At 42.4% G+C, this 24,553-nt stretch overlaps 1 protein-coding gene and 1 long non-coding RNA gene across 2 annotated transcripts in view; both read right to left on the bottom strand.

Annotated features, from left to right (window-relative positions):
• Positions 1-10,247: 10,247 nt before the first annotated feature.
• Positions 10,248-17,455, bottom strand: LOC136555386 (uncharacterized). Its single transcript, XR_010783481.1, has 3 exons — positions 15,565-17,455; positions 12,613-12,726; positions 10,248-11,618 (listed from the first exon to the last, which is right to left on the bottom strand). It is a non-coding gene; the product is annotated as an uncharacterized lncRNA (long non-coding RNA).
• A 1,893-nt stretch (positions 17,456-19,348) lies between these two features.
• Positions 19,349-24,553, bottom strand: part of AFF1 (ALF transcription elongation factor 1) — a 67,290-nt gene continuing 62,085 nt past the window's right edge. Inside the window, exon 21 of the mRNA XM_066547994.1 lies at positions 19,349-22,521. Within this exon, the coding sequence (XP_066404091.1) occupies positions 22,400-22,521 (122 nt within the window). The 3' untranslated portion in view covers positions 19,349-22,399. The remainder of the gene's footprint in view (positions 22,522-24,553) is intronic.

The following is a 24,553-nucleotide window of genomic DNA, read 5'->3' on the forward strand; positions in this document are numbered from 1 at the left end:
AACCCTATATGGATTCTTTCCTTTCAGTAAGCTCTTGATCAGCTTGTGCTGGTGGAACTGAGATGAAGAGACTTTGTTCTACACATTTTATACTAACCAAGCAAAAGAGAAATGTGACCCCTTGGTCACAGGCTACTTATTTATCAGGAAAATTAAACTGATTCTAGAAATGTTGGCAGGAATTGCAGTATCTTTGGAAAAGTGGATCTTATTTCACACGTTTTACTAACAGGCATTTTGGTTAGCGCCAATAAAGGCCATGGGTTTTTTTTCTCCGCTGTGCAGGTATTTGCTAGGAAGCCAACTGAGAAAATGAAGCAGGTGTGCATGTGCTCATTACAAATATGATTGGGACCAAAACTGGGTTGTGTTACTGGGGAAAATAGCTGAAAACTTTATTTCAGGTGAAAGTTATTGAGAACACCATAGATGGTTTGGCACCTTTTTATGGCCTACTGGTTCTGCTCCTCAGTTTGTTTCCATACCAATGCCAGCTAAAGCCACCAGTTTCTCTCTGATAATGAATTCATGGCAAACCTGCAGCTTGTGAGCCATGCTGAGCTGTCTGCTCTTCTCTTGTGAGCAGGGTTGTGACATGCACAAAAATCCTGTCTTGTGCTGCAACTCTCATTTCATGGGCAAAGAAAGGGCATTCACTGAGAGTGCAGGAACTGAGATGGAAACATGAATGGAGCCTAGTAGGAAGGTCTTGGAAGGAAGTCATGAGCTCAATGACAATATTGTAATCCCTGTGTCTGTCCTTCTGCAAAATATTTGCATTGGATTCAGGGATTCTGATAACTGAACAGATAATGTCTGATCCCAATCTCCATGGACTTCATTACTGTTACAATTACTGAGTTTTGCCCAGAATGGAGCAATAAACATAACCAGTCAACGAAGAAAAATAAAACTGACGTGAGGGAGTTCATCCTTATTCACCAAGGATGAATATATCTATATCTTCCCCTACTAAGGCACTTCATTCTCTGCCCACTGGTGCAAATGGGAGGAGAACATGAGGAAGCAGTCCAGGCTCCTCCAAGGCACTGTCTGGTGGCAGGATCTGTCTCTCTGAGAACGTATCTCCTTTTCACAGAATCCTCAGCTTCCTGTCTGTAGGATATATTAGGTAGCTTTTAATGACAACTCCAGACTAGTGGAGGCTGGTTCTCAGCGTTTTGCAGCCACATAGGTTGTACCAAATTCAAAGAAACCACAAGTCTGGAGCTCAATGGCAGGTTAGAGGTAGATGTGGCTGGGCTGATTATTAACCAAAGAAAGTGGATATAGTAGCAGCCCTTTGAATAGTAGGGTTAGGTTGGCTTTTACTACAAAAAAGAATTTCATTTGGATTCACAGCTAAAAATGTCACTGTTGTGTGCACTCACTTCAGCTCAGAACGAGCTGTCAGTGGAAAATACGATCTTCTAAAAGAATTCCCTTGTGCTTTCTTGCCACACAGAATCCTGGAACCCTCAGAGGTGGTGCAGAGGCACAGAACAATGAGATTTTTATGTAGTCACACAACGTGCATGACCAAAATGTCTTCTGCATATAAATAATACAGATACAGATGCCCCCTTTGTGAAGATGTAAGAAATAAAGAAGTGCAGTTCTCAAATGCTGAAGCAAAAAGCTGTATTTTCAATTTGGAATGAGACCTGGGAGCATGTGAAGAATAAATGAAATGGAGAGATTAAGCAAGAGTATAAGGCTTTAGTGACAAAGTCAGATACCCAGGGGACAAGAATGAAGCAAGGACAGAGATCAGGGATAGAAATAGTTTACATAAATTGAAGTAATATCTCTAAGAAGTCCAGAAGATTATAAAAGCTAAAATAGCAAAAAAAGTTTTGAAAGATCAGTGACTGGAAGAACAGATGGGGAATTGAGATTTGAGGGCTGGAAGCAGCCAAGATAATAAGCAACCATGAAGTCTCTGAAGTGAGGGAAGACAATTGGAGGTGGTGGCTTGGAAGACTGAAGGCATTGGAAAAAAGGAAGTGGAAAGTAAATGCTGAGATTTAGAGACTGAAATCAAGAAATTCAGTGTTCAGCCTTGTGAAACCAAAGGTGACTACAAACCAAAATCACAACTATTGATTGAGGTGTCAAAAAGTGAGGAAAGACTCAGAGTAAGAGCTTAAGTGTGAGCTGAGTACTGTAGCCAAGGACTGTCCTCATAATGGGAAAAAAACCCCTGCAGCTTGAAGCAATCCTGAACTCAGAGTGTTTTGGCCCAAACATTGATGATGTAAGCATTCTTCTTTTAAAAAAAACAGTATTTTGTACCTTCAGCAGCTTTGCAAACATAGCTGTTGGGCACAGGCTTTAATTATATTTAAGTCAGTGTATTGGTACCAGCTTGCTGGTTAGAAGATACCTACCAATTATTTATTTTTTTACTTGAAGACCTTTTAGTTAACAGAGAAGTCCAAATGAACTGATATTTCCAGTTCAGACTGAAATCAGCTCAGTTAAACTGTGTCCTTTCAGGTGTTTGTTCACAAGATAGAATAGAACATCTTGCAGTCTTTGAATGTTACATAATGGGTAAATGGGGAAAGAGGAGTTTTGTCTGAAGGACTGGATGGTTCTAAATATGAGTTGTTTTTCTCCTAGTGATAAAAGCCCGTCCTATGTTAATTCCTACTCAACAGCCCTGCTGTCTGGTTGTGTGAACACATATATGAGTTTCAAAAACCAAGTGCAATGCAAGTTAATGATGCACACTATAGCCCTAAGGGAAAGGTTAGTAATAATCTTTTGTTTCTCCTTTACAGGAGAATTCTTGATGAAACTTTGTATTTGGGGGGTTAATGGGGGAGGGTTTGGTTGCTGTTGGTTTTTTGTGGGTTTTATTCACCAGGAGCCAGCTTCTGTTTCATCACTCATTTCTATGGTAACCTAACAAAAATCCCTCCCAATGAAAAAAGTTGAACTCTAGAATGTGCTCAAATTTCAGGAAGCAGTGTCCGAAACAATTCCAGTATGCATGGGGCTTCAAAGGACTGGAAAATTCTCTAAAAATTGGAAAATTACCTTCTAATAGAGATTTCAGTTTAACCTGCTGAGAATTCCTTAACAGAAGCACCCAAATAAAAATGGGCTTGAATACTATGACAGTGCATTTCCAGCAGCAATTAAAGCACCATGGTCTCTTCAGATGACAGTCAGGAAAATTAGCATCTCCCTTCAGAAAACCACAGTGAAACCAATGGACACCCAGAAATTTCAGGGAAATCTAATTTTATACTCCAGTGTATGGAACACAGTGTGATGGCAGTGGTGAGAATGACATCAAGGTGACACAATGCTGAGGAAGAATTCAGAAAAACCTGACTAGATGTTTGGGCAAAACACTCTTTGTTTTTATTAATTCTTCCCATCAGCCTGCTGTGAACTTCTGTGAAAATTTTCAGAGGTTTTCAGAGATTAAGAAGTATATCTTTTTTGCTTGAAATGGAATACATAAACTATCTCTTTATAAAAAGAAATAAACGTCAAAATTATTCCTTGTTTTCTTCAGGGGAAATAGTCTTCCTCTTGCCCCTACCCTCCTGTAACTCTACAATAAGAAGCTCTTGTGTCTATTCTACCTCATCTGTGATATCTAATTAATGGAGTGAGAACAAAAAATGAGACTCTATTGTAGGAGGGCTTCTTCCTAGGCATGTAGTCAGATGCCAGTTTCTGCTTCAGTAAAATGAAATAAGTGCTCTCAGTGTTTCCACTGTTGTTCCAGTCAGCTACTGGAATTGTTTCCCCTCTTGGTTTTAGAAGGTGTGGTGAGTACAGCAGTTTATTCATAACTGCCCTCCATTTCAGTGTTTGCCACTAACACTCTGCCTGCAGATGAAGTTTCTCTTATTCCCAAAAGAGCTGTAGGCCTCCTGCTAAGGACGCTGACTCTCTTTTGGGGTGCTTTGACATACAAGTGAAAAACATTAATAACAACTAGATAATACTGGGTTTGTTTATAAGACTCATTCCTCAAAAATAACCCACTTTGTGTGCTCTGAGACAGCATCTCCTGTTCTTCTATACCAGACCATAGCCTTTGACAGTGTTAGACATGATTTCATTATTAACTGATCATTCCCACTTCTGGTCTGGGAAAGGATAGTGGATAATAAGAGTAAACTAACTACATAAAAAGAAGTTTTAAAATCATGGAAAATAATGTCTGAATAAGTTGTGTTTGCTTCATCTTAACCGATTCTTAATTACATTTTATTAATTCGGGTTATTTCACTTTCTGGTGTGCAAAATGTCTTGCTTTCTTCTGCTGGTTCCAGTATTTTAACATCACTGTGAGACTTTTTGGTCATACATTAGGGTGATGAAAGTACTTGCTGACATGCAAACCCATGCTCTATATGTGCTCTGGAGGCTGTCTGCTTTAGAAGATGCAGTGAGGATGAGACGATACATAATTGCAGCTCATTTTTTGGTTGTCAAGTTTTAGTGTCTCCTTTTAAGCCTATTGTTAGAGTTTTGATAGATTTCATTGGAAGATTACAGACTGGTGCAACAGCTTTTTGATCAAAAATTGTCTTTACTTGGTTGGAATGGAATTCACGGCTTAAACAGGCTAAAGAAAAACTCAAATTCCAAGACAAGTTCAGAAAATCATGCAATTCTGCAGCTATCACACTTTAAGAGTTTGAAATGATAAAGACCACACAAATTGTTTCATGAAAGATCTTCAAGCAAAGCTTAATTTTTTCCCTTTGGAGAACTGGAATTTCTTCATCTTAATGAAATCCTTATCCATGGCACTGGTCTTTTTCATTTCCTTCCATAAAACAAAAAAATTACCCCTCTTTTTTTTTTTTTTTTTTCCAGCTGTAATCTACTCTGGAAATACAAACAAATGCACATGCTTATTGAATCCTACCAAAGTTAAAAACTAATTTTTGAGCTGTTGTAGCACTGGAATCTGAGGTGAATGCAAGAAGGGAGCATTTGCATCCAAGGAGGCTGCTTGCAGCTGTGCTGGAGTTGTCCAGCAAAACAGAGAAAATGATCTTATGTTAATACAAAATATAGAGCCACTCCTTTCAATCTTTGGTTCAATCTGAACTGCTCTAACAGTTGTACAAAATGAAGTTTTTATACATACACCAAAAATTCAGATGGGAGTGTGGAGCAAGTTGGGGTTTTTTCTATCTGACCTCAGTGATTAACAGGTGGACAACATCTGACTTTCGTATATTTAAAAAAAATGTAGAAATGTTTAGTCTATTGGTGTAGAGTCTTAAGAAAAAAATCCCCTCATTTTCAAAAAAGGTTTCTGCATGAAATTTTGATGCTTCTGTATATGTGTTGTTTTGGGGTTAGGCAGAGCAATTTAGCTTAGAGCTGCCAATTGAAACATGAAGTGTTTAGCAAAAAATGTGCATCTCTGGTCTGACATGGTTTTCAGAGAAGTGTCTGCAGTTTGTTTTGTCGTGGTATTTAGATACATATTCAACTTCTTTCCTCAGCAAGTCCAATTTTTCTTTCACAGTTAAAACTGGCCTCTGAGTTAACAATATACAGATTGGTCTGGACAAGAAGCACTACAGGTTAATCTGGACTGGAGATAGCTGGATCTGAAGAGATGATCATAGAAATGTGTAGGTAAATCCCCTGATCATGGGTAGGATACATATTTTCATTTGGTGCAAAAAGCTGAATGTTTCTAAATGTTTTATAAATATTTGGGACTTCTGCTGTATTTTGCAAAACTGTTTGTAGAAACTCTCCACAACAGACACACCCAGATCACCAATCCTGTCTGCTGGACCCAGAGCCAGGAATTCTATGCTTTTCCTGCCTATGCCCTAGTTTCTGATTATTTTTAACTTTTTTTATTTTCCTTGTAAATCTCCCCAAACCTTTGTATCCTGTGTCTTAACTCATTGGTAATTTAGGACATACCTGCCTCACAAAAAAATCCGGCAAATGGGGTTAATTTTAAGTAGTTTCTTGGTCCTCAGAACTCATGGTTGCAACAACTAACACCCAAGTGTGCCCACTTAGCTTTGCTTAGCCCAGGAGGAAATGCAGCAAGCAGTGTGGCACTGGCTGCAGGGATGTTGTTGGGTCCATCACTGCTGTTCAGCAGGAATCCCTTTTCTCTGCTCTCTCTTTGGTGTAGAGCTGGAGGCTGCTGGTCCTGCTGAGGGTGAGGGGCTGCTGTGTGGGCAAACACGGAAAGCTCCCAGCAGGGCATGGCTGTGGGGAAGGGGGGAGGGCACCACAGAGCCTGGAGGGGTGCCAGGAAAAGGGATGGGGCAGCTCTGGCTGCCCATCAGCTTCGGGTGGGGCAGCAGTGTGGTGATGTCCCCTGCGGCACAGAGCAGCAAGGCAGGAGTGGTGGAATGGGGAAGGAGAAGCCTGCAAATCTTTCATGGAAAAATACCCTGTTCTTTCCAGCTAATGAAGCTCAATGGCTTCCCTTCATTAACTTGGATCATTTGTTTCATCCCATGTGATTTTGAAGATGAAGTGCCATACCTGGACTCTAGCTCAGTAAATCTCAAAGTTATCTCAGTTAGACTCGTGGAACAAAATCATTTCTATATAAAGCAACATTTTATGTGCTAACATGAATATGAAAAGCTGGGGAAGGAAAATATGAGTTCTGATACTTGATCTCCTTGAAATCCTACAACTATAGCTGTGGTGTATTTCAAATAACTGCCTTACTGAGAAAAAAATGTCTTCTATTATTCAAACCCTTGCTACCTGATTTGAATTTATGACTGTCTAAATATGCTGTGTGGCTGAATTACAAGGCATGTGTATATTAAGCCTGGGGACTGTGGGAAGCAAGTAACAGTGATATACAAGGTAAAGAATGATCAAAACCAGGAGCTGATGTGACCAGTGGACTGTAATAGATGTAAGCAGTTTGAGTGCTTGTCATCTGTCCCCATGATCCCTAGTGCTGGCAGCCTGTGGAAAGTGATGCGTGGGAAACTAGTGCAAAGTGCTGATTTATTTTATGCTAATGGGGAGAAGTCCATATTGTTCAAATTAAATCCTAAAGCAGAAACAAATCATCCAGCCAAAGCCCATCCTATGGAGTTTCATTGAAACAGTTAGTGGTCTTTTTCATGACCTCAAAGTAAAAATTAAACAATGTTAGGGGCTGCTGTTTTCAAGTGCTTCTGGCTGCTGAAAGCAGCTGAGATTCTCCTACAGATGGCTATTTAAGTTAAAAGCCAAATGGGGGGATCACAGCAATTAGTGTGCATTGGCTTCTAACTGCACCAGAGTGAATAATGTGGGAGAAGGGAGCCAGGACTCTGCCTCGGCCCATGCTTTTTCCCACCAGAGGCTGAGTACCAGCAGTTCTTCTCAATTAAAAAAAAAAAATAGAGAGCGGGGGGAATTTCTTGCTGCTGCTTCACTTGAACAAAATAAAAGAGATTTGGAACAAAATAAAAGAGATTATGCAAAGATGGACTAAAGTGGGAGTGGGAGGAAAGAAAAAAAATATTTCAAAGAGAACAGCCCACTTCAGGGCTCTCCAACTGGATCTGTAGTACAATGTTTCTCCTACTTTTGCCATAAACTGCCTCCCCAGAGGCTCACTGCAGGGTTGTTGCTCTCCCAGGCTTTTTTTTTTTTAATGTAGCCTGAGGCCTAGAAAAGTGTAATAGGACTTCAGCATTTTTATTTAAAAAGAACTGAAGGGAGAAGTGATTTATCAGCTTGGAGATTTAGAATTCCCTAAGGAAAAACAGAGGGTCAGAAGGCTTATGAGTTATTTTTTTTTTTTTACTCATTTGTGCAAGAGATACAAAACTATATGATAGCATAACTCCCATTTCACTAAAATTCTTACAAGGTTGTCCTGTACTTTTACCCTCACTCCTGAACTCATTTTTCCAGAAGTTTCTAACTGTCCACTGGAATGGCTTGGAGCAGTGAGATGATGTTGGAAGATTCTGATCAGAGAACTGGTCTCAGATTTCAAGTCAGAAAATGTCTCTGGAGAATGGTGAAGAACAAAACCAGCATTTTTTCCTTCAGGTCTTTTTCTCAGGGTGAATGGAAAACAATGGCAACATGTTTGTGTGTCATGGTCTTTGTTGAAGCAGACACTCGGCTTTTGCCTCTCCCAGCTGGAGTGATAGAAATGTGATTGCCTTATGCTCTTTTCTGGCTTGTCATTGCCACCTTGGGACTAGTAATCTGTAAATTAGAATTTATTCTGTTGGTGCTCCCGTGAAAAGGTTTATTGGTGAAAAATTAAAAATGGGGATTGCTTTCTACACTGCTATTATAGCCTCCTTAAAAATGAGGAATGAGGAGCCCACAGCTAATAAATCCAGAAGAGGAAGGCTCCTAATATTGTGTGAAGGGTGGCTAGGGGCCATTGCTCAGTGATCTTTGAGTGGTCATGGTGATGGGGTAGATTCCTGAGGACTGGCAGCCAGCAATGATTTATGATAAGCCAACCTTCACCAACCCATCAGCCTTTTCCCCTGTAATCTCAGCCTTGGTGGAGGAGAGCAGAGCAGTGGATGTTGTTTACCTCAACCGTAGCAAGGCTCTTGCCTCTGTCTCCCAAACCATCCTCATGGATGACCTGATGAAATACAGACAGAAAGGGGGTTGAGAACCAGCTGAGGCACCAGCCTGGAAGCCAGGGGGTACCCCAGGGATCATTTCTGGGGCTGTGTCAGTGCACAACTGAAAATGTGACGAATCCTGCCCCTTGATGGCATCTGGCAACTCTGTGTCCCTACACAAGGGTGGTGCAAGGGGACAGAAACTGAATCAATGCCCAGGGCACAGCCAAGCTACCTCAGGTTTTACCAGCACAGATCATTTTGAGTCAAGGTTGCTGGGGTCACAGGGGGAAGCAGCGTTTGTGCAGCAGAAAGTCTCAAGCTGATTGTAAACGGAGAGAATAGAATAAATGGATGCCAGCCAGCTGTGGGAGCTGGTGACAAAGACAAGAGGCTGTGGAGCTGACCCTTGACACTGGCAGTCACAGTTGCCTGGCACAAAACTTCCCCTATTGCTGCAAGAGAAAGACTGGGAACAACTGCTGGTGCCAGCAGGGGCCTGGGGAGAAGCTAAGCCGAGCCCTTTGCATCGGAATTTATTTACTCACAGATCAGATGAGATACAGACCAGGGAGCTCAGCGTGGCTGTGGGCACTGAGGGGTTTGCACCACTTCAGGCAGCACAGGAGGCTCTTTGAGACCATGGCTGCTTGTAGGGGCAAGTACAGCATCACAAACCAGCAGCTTGTAGTGCTTGGAACCAAAGGGATCATTCATTGTTCCCAGGAAAATCACAGGTGCAATCTCAGCCTCCCTGCTTGACCTCTAGATTGGAATGTTGGTGAATGAAGGTCCAGCCACCTTCTCCAGTATGTTTTAGTAAAGAATTACAGCACCATGACTTTGAATTGACCATTTCTTTGAATAATTCTGGGAAGTATCTTAATTTAGGATAATATATGCTTTTTAATATTAAAACACATCCCACATTCACAGAACAGTGCAGTGAAGTGTTTGCCCAAATTCTGCAAAAAGCAGTCCCTGAGGTGGACAGTTTTGAGCAGGAATTGTACACACATATTTTGGACCAGAAATTATTCTATACAGTGCAAAACACAGACAGACACACAGACACATCCCCCAGCCCCCTCACCCCTTCTTTTTCCTATGAAATGCAAACTCCAGTGGCTGTTCAAAATGTTAATAAACGTACAGAGAATATGGGGTTCAATAAACCTTTCTGCAACTTGGTGTTTGGGAATATTGAGCATCCTCTGTCTTAGCACTGAAACTCTCTTTTAATGCAATTTGGGATTGAAATTCAGATGAGTGATACAAAAGAGATAATACAGTGATAAATTAAAATCAGCTATGCTTGTAACACCAGTTGTTTTTAAATGAGATTGAGGTGTTTGTGTATATACAAGCAGTGTGTTGCCTATGAGATGGGTTGTAGAAATTAACAGTTCTTTAAGCTTTGAGGGTGTTGGAGGGAATTTTTGATTTGAAATGTAGATTCTGTTTTTATATGTGTATATATACCACATGGACTATCAGAAATTTGCAGGGAGAATAGTGAAATAATATTGACTTCCATCATGTCTGTTATAACTGCAGAAATCAAATCTACAACGTGTTACACATCATCTGTGAAGGTGATCCGGTGGGTCTGTAGAGCTTTTGAAAAAATACTAAATACAACAAAACAAATATAAATTATAGCTCCACTAATAATGTATTTGCACATTCATTTTTATTTTTGCAGTAGTACACAGAAAGGAGAGTAACAGCTGATAAATGATAGCTTTAAATATGATTTTCTTAAAATAAAATCAACATTTAAGATAAAGTTAAACGAAGTCATGGGATGGCACATTCAGTAATGGACACTGAATCCATTTATTAAACCTGAAGAAGGAAGACACTGCAGAAAGAAGTTAACACAACCCACACTGGAGGGCAGTGTTGGCTGCCAGAATTACTGTCAATTCCTGTTAACCCAGAAGGGTTTGTGCAGCCTGGGTTTGGGAAAGGCTGGGTGTCCCATTAGGGGCTTCTGTGTTTTGGAAAGTTAAAGATAGGCATCTGTGAGGCATCTGCCTCACATGCTTAGACATCATATGTAAATTTTAATTTTTTTCCTTTTCAGGAGGAACTTTGGTGTGGGTATTGTCTTTATCCAGGGCAGTATCTGAAAGAGTTTTGTGAAATGTGGCATAAGCCACTATCTTATAGCTTCAGTCATGGACTTCAACCTATGTTTAACACAACTGATGTATGGAAAAAATAGCTGCCAGATGTAAATGATTTGGAGGAGCACTTTGATATATGTGAAGAACAACACAGATTTTAATAACACAATCCCAGGTTAAATGGATAACCCTTATTTGTTGTTGTTGAAAAAAGTTGTTCTTCTAAACATCAACTGTCTGCAAAACAGCTGAAGACAAATATCTTGGTATATAACCTCATGTTTAAAGGGCAATGTCAGTGTTTAGAAGAGGAAATAAAAATTCAGCAATATAAATGTCTTTATTAGAGAAAAATGTGCAGCAAAAAAGCAAATTGGTTTATTAAGCAAACGTTGTTACAAAAGTAGTAAATCTCATACTCAAAAAAAAATAAACCAGTAACCAAAGAAACCAAAATGGGAGTAAACATCTTCTTCTGTGGCTTTATCAGCTGATGACTGGTGGTTGATTTCCTCCTGCCTAGACATGTCACACATGATTTGCACTTCTCAGCCTGCAAGTCAGAGGCAGGTGAAAGCCTCTGCTGAACATGTTGTACTTAGATATTTGTCAGAAGCTCTCTTGCCTGCCTCTACCAACAAACAGAAATTGGCATTTCCAGGAAATGGGCCAGCATAGCTTTTGCAGTATTTTTATTACTTGTGTAAAGAGGTTGAGAAGGATATTCTCAGTAGCAATAACAATTTTTCCTTCAAACATTTGGCATCACAGTGATACAGGAATATACATATTTACATGTCAACCTGACAGCCAGTTCTACTTACACCTCCCCACAGCTGTGATGTTGATGGTTCATTTTTATCCTTGGTAGTATGTCAGTGCCAATATCAATTTCCCTTAACAGCAGGATTCTCTGTAAATAGAATCAAACAGAATCTGTCATAAATCAGGGGGGTTTGGGGGTTTTTTTAGAAACAATTTGTGAGATTGTGACTTTTCTACCCTTTTCCCAGTCAGAGTGTTTTGGGACCTCTCAAATGAGCCATGGAAAAATACAGTGAAGTCTTTCTAGGTAGCACTTTATATTCTGTTAATACACAGGATTTTTGGTAGCAGTTATCATGATAAAGAGGCTTTTTAGATAGCATTTATATATATAACAGAGCTCAAGAGATTACCTTTCATGTTTCCATGTTCTTGTTGCTTTTGGTGGGCATGGTAGTATAAGACCTTAAAGATCTGTGTCCATCAGGAATGGACAGAGTGCACTGGTAGGTTATTCACTGGTTTAGATGGAGATTCTCTCTTCCCTACACTTACAAGAGGTGGTCTCTGCCCTCCATGTATTAAACTGTATGTCAGGTTAGGGTTAGGGCTGCTTATGCTCATTTGGAAGTCTTTTCTATCACCTTCACACAGACCCTGGTCCTAGCCTCCAACTGGATCTCTGATTTCTCTCCTCTCTGATCTTAATTCTTCAAATGCTTTTGCCATTGGAAAGCCCACTTTGAATTGTGAATGAAGGTGAATTTCCTTACCAAAAGAAACTTGTGTTCACAACAGGACCCCCCATGTGAATCTCCTTACCAAGTTCATCCTTATCTCATCACGAGCTCTGCCCCCTGCCCTGGGGCAGAAGGGACAGGTTCTCTTGGTCTTGGTGTAACCCCAACTCTGCTGACATCTTGCTTATCTCTTTCCCAAGGCCACTGACTCAGGAATAACACACCTCTGATCCTGGGGTCTGATCAGGAAATACAAACTTCTCTCACTAAATTAGTCTCGAAATAGGTCTGATTTCCTTTAAAACAGGTTAATTATCTATTAAGTGCCTTAACCTTGTCCTTGTTTCAGTCTTTGCTTTAGTTCATCTGAGTAGATACTCATCCATCAGAAACAGGACTCACCATTCTTAGTCTGCCACTCCCTCTTGTATTCTTCCACGTGGGGTCCAAATGCCCTTTTCTCAACAGTGGACATTCTTAGCTGCTTGTATATCCTGCTGCTTTGTGTTGATGTGCCTTTGAAAATAACAAAATATAGTAAGAATTGTTAGAAGACTCTTTAGGGGAATTCTTCTCCATTTCTATACACTAAAACACTCACTTCAGATCCTAAGAGCAGGGAAATGTCATTCCAATGGAGTTAATTCAAATGGAGAACCAAGCTGAAAACGTTTTTAATCTGTTTCACTCTGTTTTGTCCTAGTGCTCCATTTGGATAATTAGGTACAGCTTCCTGAAGGAAATCAGCTGCAGTCATTAATGGCAATCTGGGTGTCTGCTGATTTCCAAAACAGGTGTAAAAGAGTAAGAATAAACTGAAGTTTTCAGTAAAGAGAGAATTTTGGTTTTAGATGAAATCAAGCTTTCTGGCTTGTATGTACAGAAGCTCTCCACTCCCTGTCCCTCTTGTATGAAACAATCTGTAGTTTGCTTTAATTACCGTGTAATTAATTCCTAAAGATAATACCTCCTTTATGGTCACTGCCTCTGCTGCAAGTCAGAAAGAAGCCTTTACACTAAGCTAGTCCTGCAAAAATCTTTTTGATCCTTCTCAAGTCTAGCTGTAAACAATGAAAGAAGCAAATATTCTCAGACTTCAAATGGTCCAGGACAACCTTCCTTTCCTTCATTATCTGGAGACAAGGCTTTCATTTTGTAGCCAAATAAGCATCAAAGCACCACAAACTTGGAAACAGCAGGTTATGGAGGATTATGTGGAATGATTGCAATGAACCCTTTTATTATTATTATTATTATTATTATGAGAGTCAGTGCAATACTCCTTTGGCAGCTCCCAGTTCAGCATTTGTAATAGACAGAGACACTGGTAAGTGAAACATTATGGCATTCATTAAGTGTAATTTTATAGGTTGTAACTAAAACCATTGACACTCAATAGAAAATTTTAATACAATGCCTTTTGTTGTACATTATATTGAAAAATGTATGTATATCCAAGAGAGTTTGGTCATGGTTATGTTTCTGTTAACAATGATTAAGGGCAAAATAACATTTCTTTTACCACATAGTTCAACAAATTAACTGCACAGAGAGACTGAATTCTAATCCAAGAACTAATTCCACGTAAGCAAGGAACAATTGCTAAATGCTGCTGAGCCAGCCAAGAGAGAACGAGTGTGTGCCAGAAAAGCAACAAATGAAAGCCTGCCCTGTACACTGCTGCAGGAACCACTGGGAACATCACAACTCTGGGTGTTCCTAATGGGGTGCCAGAAATCTTTCTTCTTGCCTGGTGGTCGGGGAAGATGCAGAGCACTGCCTTGTTGGTCTGTACAACTGAATGAAAATGCAATTTTTCTCCTTTAGATAAACTGGAGAACACATGTTTTGCAGAGGCAAGAAGATGAGGAAGAAAATAGCATGGGAGTAGACAGAATCTTGATTTATGTAACTCCCTTTTAAAGAACAGGAACCCCTTAGGTTCTGTCAGGGCCTTGAAGTAATTTCTTATGCAAACCAACCTGAGCTCAAAGCCAATAGAAATTATTCCTTTTAAAAAGCCCTCTAGCTTTTTTAGTGGGATCATGAAATTTGCAGGAACAGGTGAGTTGATGTGAGAAGAAAACAGCTTGGTATCAATTGCTTTGGGGCTTGTCTCTCCAAGTGGATTGTACTGAGAACCTGGAAAAAGCATCCTGGCATCTGCAGGGAGAAGATTTCATTCCTCTTTAGAAATTTGTGATATTTTAGCAAAGTACAGTGCAGAACTGAGGAACATCTATACTGTAGCCTGAGACCATTAGTGAGGATGACTTGGATTAAAACCTTCCTCTCCCTGTTAAGCCAAGCAAAATCTAATCAGAAGGGCAGCTGAGCCTTTGCCCTACCACACTGCTTCTTATCTGTAAGAGCTGGCATTTGTTGGACCTGAACTGAAGTGGTTTGTCTGCTTAACCAGATGGCAGATGACAATTTCTGTAGTTCCTAAGCTTTTAAAACAAATAATTATCACAGCGTCAAGTCCCGTTGAAATGCTCAAGACTGCATCTCAAAAAAGAAAGAGGAAAGATTAGCACTACACAGCAGAGCATTTGCAGAAATACCATAAATAAACCCTGATGGCACCTGGAGGATGAAACAAAGTCAGCCTGGGAGAGACAGTGCTCCCCTCCTGACCACAAACTGCTGCTGTACCCTGGTGAGCCAAGTTCTGTTTGACACGCTTGGGCACAGACTAATCCAGAGATTCCCTGAAGCTGAGGAAGGGGACCCCTGGCACTACAAGAAACTGTCCACACCTGCTCCTAACCCTAGGATGCCTCCTAATCCATGGGGCTGGGGATGGTATTTACTCAAATTCTGACCCCTAAGGTGCAGACCTCAGGAAAACAGACGTGAGAACTCCAGCAGCTTCTCTTCCAAAGACTCTCCCCTGGTATTTTTACAGTTCTGTATTTACCCAAACTGATTTCTGTATCCTTTTGTTGGACTTATTTGATTCCTCTTCTTTCTGCATTTCCTCACCAAGCCCCAGGCAAACAACTGCTCTAATGGAACATGGATGCTGCTTGGAAAAGTTAAACCTTAGGTACCCTCCTTTATGAGCTTTCCCTTCCTTTCAATGCTGCTGTCACAAACATTGAAATTATTGTGGGCAGAACTTGATGTCTTTGCATACATTTAATTATTTGAAGAGATACCTCAATGTACAATCACAGAAAACATTGGATTATTGGAAAAAAATAATAATAATAAACAGCTTTGGCTTCACTTCTGAAATTCGGGTTTTTCCATGGAGGCTTTGCCATCTTCCCCTGGAGTCACTGGCTGTGACTGGAGTCAGGAGTTACCTCACTCAGGGTGAGCTCCCTGTCCCAGCAGCTCCAGCCTTACCTGCAATTTCCCTGGAGAGAGGACTTCTTACTCTCAGCTTGCAGAGGCAGTAGTAAGAATTGGGATTTGAAGCTGTTCCTGTTGACCTACAAGGGATGGAAGGGAGAGGAGACATCAGTGCTGCCCTTTCCCTGCCTTTCAGACAAGCAGAGAATTTCCTTGCACAGACAGGCTTTCTGACAAGGAAAATCACCAAACCCCTGTTCCCCAAGAAGGAGGCACTCAGGGAGCCCTCAGGTACCAAGGCCAGACCGTGCAGCTGCTTTGTCCAAAGGCTCCAGCTCAGGCATTGAATGAAAAAAAGGTGGCAAGAAATTCAATTCTGTGACTTGCGCACTTTGAGCAGTGATGGAAACTCAGGGAGGCTCTTTACCAATCCAGACAGGAGAACTCCTGGAGCAGGGCCACTGCAACAAGAATTTCACATGTAAATTATTAGTTAATTGGATGAGAAAAAGCAAATTGACATTAGAGTGCTGTAGCAGCCCAACCCATCTCTATGATTCACAGATTCTTTACATCTCCTTCAAAGTACAGCTGATTCCTGAAAGAACTCATGTAAGAAAAGGCTTCTGCCCATCAGATGGTGAATGAATGTGGTATAAAGTCATCTCAATCAAAGAGACACAATCTTAAAAAAAAAAAAAAATCAAAACAGTACATCCCTGATAAGGTAGAAACCATCAATTCCAAGAATTTCTAATTTGGTGAACAAATCAATGAGATGGTTTGTTCACCTCCATGATGAAAAATAATCTCCAGATAATTTTTTTCATGGGAGCAGATTCCTGCAGCCCTGTTGCTCTGACTACCTGTCAGCTGCACAATCTTCTTTCATATTTGATTGCTATGCTGCAACTCTTTGTCCTAAGATTTTCTGTGAAAAGAGGGAATCCCTTATTAGATTCCTATTCAGGTGAGTTCTCAATCACAACAGTAACAGCACATTTAGCTACCTGCCCTCATCCAAGACACAAGAGCTACTGCCCAGCCTCCTTCCACTTAACCCAGTTTCCCAAGCCTGAACTTTTAGTATCACTGGAAGTAAAATTAGAGCTTTAATTTCATTTCACATATTTTTAGTTTTAAGATAGTATTTTCTACTTCCTCAGCTTTAAATGTACATTTGTGTTTTAAAGAATATAAGCTCTTGTGTCCCATTTTCCCATGCTTACTTCTGGATTTATAAAGAAAATTATTTTGCCGTTGGACTGCTTAAAAAAAAAGATACTTTAAAAAAATTCCACATTTATTTCTTTACCAATATTCTTGCAAACAAGTTTGCCATTTTCCAGTTGCCACCAGTCATTGCACTCTTGTGGTGCATGGTCTGTCCCGCTCACAAAGTGCCAAGGAATCACTGGAGAGGAACAGGGATGCATCAGGACCATGTCTGAACTGTGCTGTGTCAGCTACCAAATTGCAGTGTGGGATTTTCTGTTTTCCAGGGCAACTCTTGCCCTTACACAAAGTAACAGCAGGGGGAAGTAATGCCTCTGTCTAGAGTGATTCTTCTCCACTGGCTACAGAAATACAATGAACCCTTTGCCTCTTGTTTAATAATTATCACAGAAAACCCACTGGCTGTCAAGAGACAGGTTCAGGGTGCTAAAATAAATGTTGTGCCCAGGATCTGCAGATTTTTCTTCCCCTTCTACCTCAGCCAGACTGTTTATTCTAATCTACTCCCTTCACTCAGCTTACTATTCTACTTAGCACTGAATAGAATCAAGGTAAAAGTCTAATTTCTCTCAGCTGTGTGGGACAAAAATCTTAGAAAAGATTTTGTGCATTGACTGCAAGATTTACATCCCCAATGGCCCTCAAGTTCTGACCTGCCTGCCATGTCCTGGGCTGGAGCCCAGCTACCTTTTACCCACAACCTCCCTGGTCCAAAAGATTCTAACTTCTCTCAAGATACTACATTGTTTAAGTAATTACTCCTTTACAGTTGTTAAGCTGACAGGATTTTCTGATTCTTTCAAATGAAAATTTAAACAAAGACTTGAATTTACCACAGCTGTAGTTTCCAAGTAAAAAGGTACAGCAGGCATCTGGGAAAACCTCACATGGAACAAGTGAAAAACAGATGCATTTTGGAAACTGAAAAAAAAAAATCTGAACTATTTTTTCCATTTACAAGTATTTCTTCGTATGGAACTGCCCAGCAGTAAAATCAAGATTTCACTAAACAATCTACAAGTTTTGCAGATGCCTCTAACAGTGTAAAACACAGTCTTAATGCTGCAACATGAAGGGCTAGATCCAAAAAACCCCTCAGCAATACTGAGCAGGAGAGGAGGAAAAGCCAGTGGGAACTCTGGGAACCCCACACCTTGACAAAAGACATCACAAAGCAGCAGTCAGTGCACACTGCTCCTGCAGCATGCACAAGTTTCAGGGACACAAAAGTTATGGAAACATATTCAAAAAGGTTGATGATAGCCCAGGAACAGAGTTGGTTTTTTGAGACAGGGGTTGCTGAAACTGCAATTAATGTCAGGAAAGCACAGGCTGCCAAGGGGCTATTTTAGTATTTGGAGAGCAGCATAGGGCTGAGAAAGTGCAATCAACTTTAACTCAGCCGTTTTGCCAAAAATGACATTTGTTTTTGAAAAGGATAAGCCAAGCCAAAGGCAGAACGCAAGCTCATCTATAATCAATAAAAAAATCTCAAAATAAATTAACCAGGATTGCAAAATTAGGTTTGGGCAATAAAGACTCGATAATTAAAGAAACTACAACAAACTCTTATTGGAAAAATATTTTTGGCTGCGTTAGCCCAGGGGGGCCACAGCCCTGGGCAGAAAGCCAAGCTGGGCTGCCAACACTTGCTACAGCCCCACATCCTGCCTGGCTTCTGGATGCCCTCCCTGTTGGCATGTTCAACCCCATTTCCATCCCATCCCCAAAATTAACCCTCCCTGGGTTAATTTGCCCCAGCCCTGCACCAAGCACAATCCAAGAGTGCATTTCTGTGCCCAGCACCTGGAACAGCAGCAGCATTTCCAGTGGCATTCCCAGGTGTCAGCATCCCCTACAACTCACACAGTGCATGAGAAAACCACATCCGTGATTAGCAAACATCCTGGGGGCAATGCCTGCTGCAGAACAGACCTGAATCACAAAATGTATCCCAATGGTGAACAGAGATGCCAAAACTATTCTTCCAAGGAACATCTTGAAAAACAAAAAGTGGGAAAAGCCTCCAATGAGAAGTACAAGGCCGTGGCAGAGATCCCCTTGCACAACCAATGAGACAACTGCCACCACAGGGCATGAAATCCTGTGGGTTTCCTTGAGGGAAATCCTCCCCGCAGCCCTTCAGAAACCAACCCACAAACTGAGCCCTGCAGCACCTTTGTGGCAAACACAGAGCAGGACCCTTCAGCCACCACTTCTGTGCCTTGTCTCCTGCTTTTCTAATGTACCTCAGTGAACTGTCCAAAACCAACCTGTGGGATGCTCCTGCCAGGGAGGGCTCAGAGCCAGGCCCTGCTGGCTGCAGCAGCTGGCCCAGCACAGCCTTCCCTGCATCAGATTTGGGAGGGCAGGAGGAACATGTCCCAAGCGATGATGCTCCTGCCCCTCTGAGCATCTACATTTGCACCACTTTTGGTCATTAAGGAAAGGGCAAGGGGTGACAAACAGGGCAGCAAAGGGAACAAGAGACTTCTTGTACAGGAATTCATACCTAAACCTCATTCAGAAGGGAAACAGTGAGTCCATTCAGAGAAAAGCTACACTAGAATTTCTCTGCAAGAAGCTGAGAACACAAGGACTCTTGAAACACCTCATAACAAACATTCATTTATTGTTTATTTCCCCCATATGAATCAACCATCTCAGAAATTCCATCACACACAGGGCAGAAAAAGGTTATGTACAAGAGGGACATACATCCCCAAAATAAGATGCACAGATTTATCGTGGAAACCAAGAGGGATGGGAGAGGACAAAACCAAAAAACAAGGACATTGCAGTCAGACTTTGACTTTCAGTTACACAAGAGATCTCTATCTCCATGTAAGTGGGGTTTTCAACTATTAAATAAATGGCATCTTAAAAATAGAATATTTGACAATTTCAACGCATGTATTATTATTTCTTTTAAATAAATATTGCGTGGAAATGATGCTGCTTTGCCACCATAGCTGCCTCCGTTCTTTCTGGGATTAAACAATCACCCCTGGTTTTCCTTGGATTAATGGTTTGCTTCTGAATGGCAAATGCTATTTCCCCCACTGCTACGTTTTGATTTCTGTTTTTATTTAATTTTTGTTTGTTTTTTTAAAGGCCTCAATCGGCCCAAGTGAAAATTATGAGCTTTCTTCCAAACCCTCTGCAGGCCTCTGACCTGGCTCAAGGTTGAAATATGATGGCTTTCCTTAAAATTTCCTATTATGTGAACAGTCTTTCCCTGTGTCCTGAAACAAAACCTAGCTTCCTGCTGTGGAGTGATGCTCCCACAGATTGCTTTTGAGCTGAGAGCCCCCAAAGAGCCCCCACATGCCTGTGACACAAACTGCCTGTGATGTTCTTCCCCTCAAAGCCCAGGGGAGTTGGTCCTGGGAATGGGAGCAGCCCTCACACAGCCACTCCTGCACAGCAGCAAGCAGCTCTGCTGGCAGCAGGGAGGGACATGGATGCACACAGCAGGGGAGTACCAGGACACCCCTGTCCCTGCTGCCCCTTATGCTTTCCCCTCACACTCGGCTACGGTTCCTGCAGGCTCCCACAGTGGTTTCCAAGTTCAATAAAGCTTTCATCTTCCCTCCTCCTCCTCCTCAGCTGGTGATCCTAGAAATAGCTTTGTCTGAAGACAAAGTCCAAAGGTGGCATCGATCCACCAGCCTGGGATCAAGTTCCAAAGTGCACATCAGCCTCCAGGCTGGCTGCCCATCCCCACACTTCCTGAGAACAAAACAGTTAATGCTGAGCCCTTCTCCCACCCTGCTCTCTCTGAGCAGTCGCTGCTCCAGGGGGGAGGAGTGCAAGCAAAGCTTGATAGGTAAAATGGGGACATGGATCTTCCTTCCACTTGTTAGGACAGCTCATCCCTGAAATGCTCTGAGGTTTTTAACAAAGTGAACGTAAAAGGCCAATCCCTTCAAGGTGCAGAAAGGCACAGCCATGATCCCGGTGGTCCTGCCCTGCCAGGGAAGGTGACAGGAGAGATCCCCTGTGCTTGGGACCAGCACACTCACATCATCTCTCCCAGAACCAAGAAGAGCCCAGGCTTCCCTGTGGCAGAGGCCACTTCTACAGAACCTACTTTTGGAAATGCAAACCTTTTGCTGATATTTATTCACTGTCCATTTTCATGAGTCTCAAACCCATGAGCAGGTATGTTACAAAGGGGGTACTTATGCACCTCTGCAGACCTGTTCCTCCCTAACCATGAAATTATGTGGGAAAGGGACCTGATTCTTTCTCATAAACACAATTATTTATTTTGGGGTACCATCCTACTCTTCTCCAGTCCCAGGGGTCTGTGAGAGTGGGTGAGGGATGTGAGAGGGGACCAGTGGGCTAAGGCACACTATTGCGCATGAGGATGGCAGGATGCTGCTGTCACACCACAGGGAATCTCTGGGGAGAGAAGGGTGTCATCTCACTGAATACACAAATGCCATGGGTGCTGCCCTCACTGATACTGTGACAAGGAAAATAATGCTTGGCAACAGCTCATTATTCCCTTTCTTGTCCCCTTGACAGGTTTCTAAGTCACTGGGCCCATCCTGTGGCATGGCTGAGAGAACACAGGAGTTGTCTCCCACACAAAGACTCTACTTTGGTACAAATCCTGCTCTTAGATATTCATCAAGACCCTCAATGGTTTCAGGCAAATATCCAAATGCAAAATTTATCTTATGTTCCACATTCAGCCACTTAATCCCTCCTTAACCAGAAGCAATTCCTTCCCATGGAAGCTCTCAGAACAATGTTCAAGCAATCACAGTGAACCAGTGCAGCTTTCCACCCCCACCCACTGAAATGACAAAAAAATCAGCCCCCCAAAGAATCCTCATGGTGATATCTCTCAGCAAAGAGGCAGAGCTATTCCAAACACACCATGTAGTTTTGCCACCCCAGCTGTGTTTGGCTTGCAAGGCTCGAGCTGAGCCAGCCCCTCAGTAACACAGCTGGAGTGCCCGGGGCATGGATGACAGCGCAGCAAGGAGGACCAAAGCAGCGATGGCTTGAAAAGAACACTTGCAGCACTGAAGGCAGTGGCTTCCTCAGTTTTGTCAGCTGGCTGACAAAAGCAGGAGGGTGAGGCTGGAAAGCAGGCAGAGCAGATCCTTTTGCTGCTTTTCCTGTAACATAACGCTGTTGGGTGCTTGACGAGGCTGCTACTTGCTCTCTGAAGAACAAAGACACCAAAGATTGCATCTGTGCTTGCAAAAGCAACTCCTCTGGCATGTTGTCTGGGCACACAACTGCTGCAGACTGTGGGATGTTGCATAACCACCTCTGGAGGCAGATGATTTCCTTCTTGTCAGCATCATGTGCAATTATTGTCCTGCTGGTTATTTGTAAAAGAAATGTTTATAGACCATCAATACATCAGGCCATTCAGACAATTCATTGCACTTCATAGTTTTAAAGGAAGGTGCCATCCTCTGTCTCTTCTTTTTCAAGGTAGCAAAGTGCTACCCTAGAAAAACACAGTTCAAGGGTTTTCCAGTGTAGCCAGATAACTTCCAACTTTATTTAAAATATTTTCCCTTGCAGGTGCTTTGTATTGAACAATTAAAACAAAAATTAAACTGTTTCTGAGGCTTCAAAAGTGCAAAAAAACTTCAAGGTATTTAACCACCTGGAGAACCAGTTAAGGCATATTTGCTTCCAGTCTCAGCCACTGTAATCCCTGTCTGATGTAGTGTACCAGGTCTGTCAGGCTGCTGGTCAGTGCCAGAGCACTCGTCGCTCTGCTGAGTTCAGCAAAAAACTCTGGGGAAAAAGAAGAAAACATTTGGTTGGTTTCATACGCCAGGCACACCTGACAGGCGAGGAGTGACTGCAGCAGCACAGTCAGCTGGCCAGTCCTGCTAAACAGTGCAGTGCAGAGAGCCCAGCAGTGTCACAGGGCTGGGAAGGGTGACCAGCACAGCGGGCAGTGCAGGCAACAGGAAAACATTCACAGACACTGAAACACCTCCTCATGTCCTCACTTTAAAGGACACAGAGACTCCGTGGTAGGGCAGCAAAAGTTTGGGTGTTTGCACCACAGTCCCTGCTTCAAGTTTCTCCCAAATTCTAAACAGAACAAATTTGAGTGTCTTCCTGAGCAACACCCAGAAGCACACACAGCTGTGGCCCCTTTCCTTCATCCATCCTCAAACCTTGGAGATATCTGGATTTCTCTATTTGTGCAGCTTGCCAGGCTATATACAGCTCTGGTTTGGATTGCTTTTAGCTGAGCATGTCAGGCAGATCTCACATTCCTCCCATCCCACCAGCAGCTCCAGGCATCCCACTCCTCCTCCTGCACAGGAGGTGGCTCTGGCAGCACACCTGACCCTGCTGTGAGGGGCTGGCAGGCTGCAAGCCCTGCTCTGGGCTGGCAATCATCTGTGCAGGTGACCATGAGCTGTGGGACATTCTCACACCTGCTCCTTTGCAGTCACCTTTCCAAGGCATTCCTGCATGACCTGCCTCCCACTAACACAGGCCCAATCCCTCACTCTTCAGCTCAACCATGTTGCTAAACAGCTTTTCAGAAACTGGCCATTCTCAGCTCTCCTTTCTGACATCCAAAGATTGAAGCTAGAGGCGGAAAAATTCTACTTGGCTGTGCAAGGAGCTCTTCAGAAGCAAAGTGCACAACACTTCCTTTCTAATACTTGCCAATGCAGAAGCAGGGAACACATTCCCTCTGATTTTCCTGCTTTTGTTTACAGAATCCATGCCCTCCATGGGGAATAGAAGGAATTCAAGCCCCTATCTGAGCAAACAGAAGATAACCTGATCTGTCAGCACAGCATCATGTGAAAGGAGAGGGACTTCACATCCATGCCTGCAGCCTCAGCTTGTCCTTGCAGGGGGAGATCAGAGCACGAAGACAACCCTGTTACAGCCTCGTGATCCACAGTGCTGCTCTGAATTACAGTGAGGAGCTGGCACCTGGCAGGGGACCCTCCAGAGGGCACTTCAGCTCTGCACCAGTGACTTGGACAGCAGTTACAGCTCACTGCTTCCCAATAGCTCAGGACTTCCTTGCTTATAAGATCCTGATAGCTAAAGGCTGCTGCTCTTTCTTCCTCTTCTTATGTCCTATGAATTGCATAAAAGAATCAAGGATGTGGCCTTTTTTGTTCATTTTGTGTTTTCACTCTGTACCTCTTTGTATATTACACTGATTATCACTAAGTTCCAGGTCTGAAATGCTTCCAACTGTCCTGAACAGTGACACCACCACAAAGCCTACATGAGTATTTACAGGTCTCTGCACAGATCCTCTCCCTATAGAGTATTTAGTACCCAGTCATTATCCCCCTACGTCAGGACCAGCCACCAGAGCACGTTTTGAATTTAGTCTTGACTGATGCAAGGCTGTGCTCAGGCTGCCCTCCCACACATTTTCCTCCATGACTCATTCCTCTGGCTTATTAGCACCATCCACTGCTCCTATGTGCCAGTCTTTTATCAGCCTTTTGAGGACAGAATCAAAAATGCCACACATGAACTGCTGCTGCAGGCAGAGATTTGCTCAGAGGACAGCCAACAGCCAGTTTTTTATTCAAAGATGACTTGGAAAGCCTTTTGATTTTCAGCAACCGCCTCATTGGTGTGAGGATTTTTACAGCCTTCCAACAATCCAGCCAGGCACATTGTGCTTATTTTCTTTTGCAAGTTTGCCAACAGGTCATGGCAATGCATCTCTTCACCCACACTAGCTCACAAAACTTTGTGTTGTATGGAAAATGACACTGCTGAGGCCATGTGGGATGACAAGGTCACAGGCTGGACTGCACCCACCCTG

The sequence above is a fragment of the Molothrus aeneus genome, chromosome 4 (assembly GCF_037042795.1).
Source record: "Molothrus aeneus isolate 106 chromosome 4, BPBGC_Maene_1.0, whole genome shotgun sequence".
Classification (NCBI taxonomy): Eukaryota; Metazoa; Chordata; class Aves; order Passeriformes; family Icteridae; genus Molothrus; species Molothrus aeneus.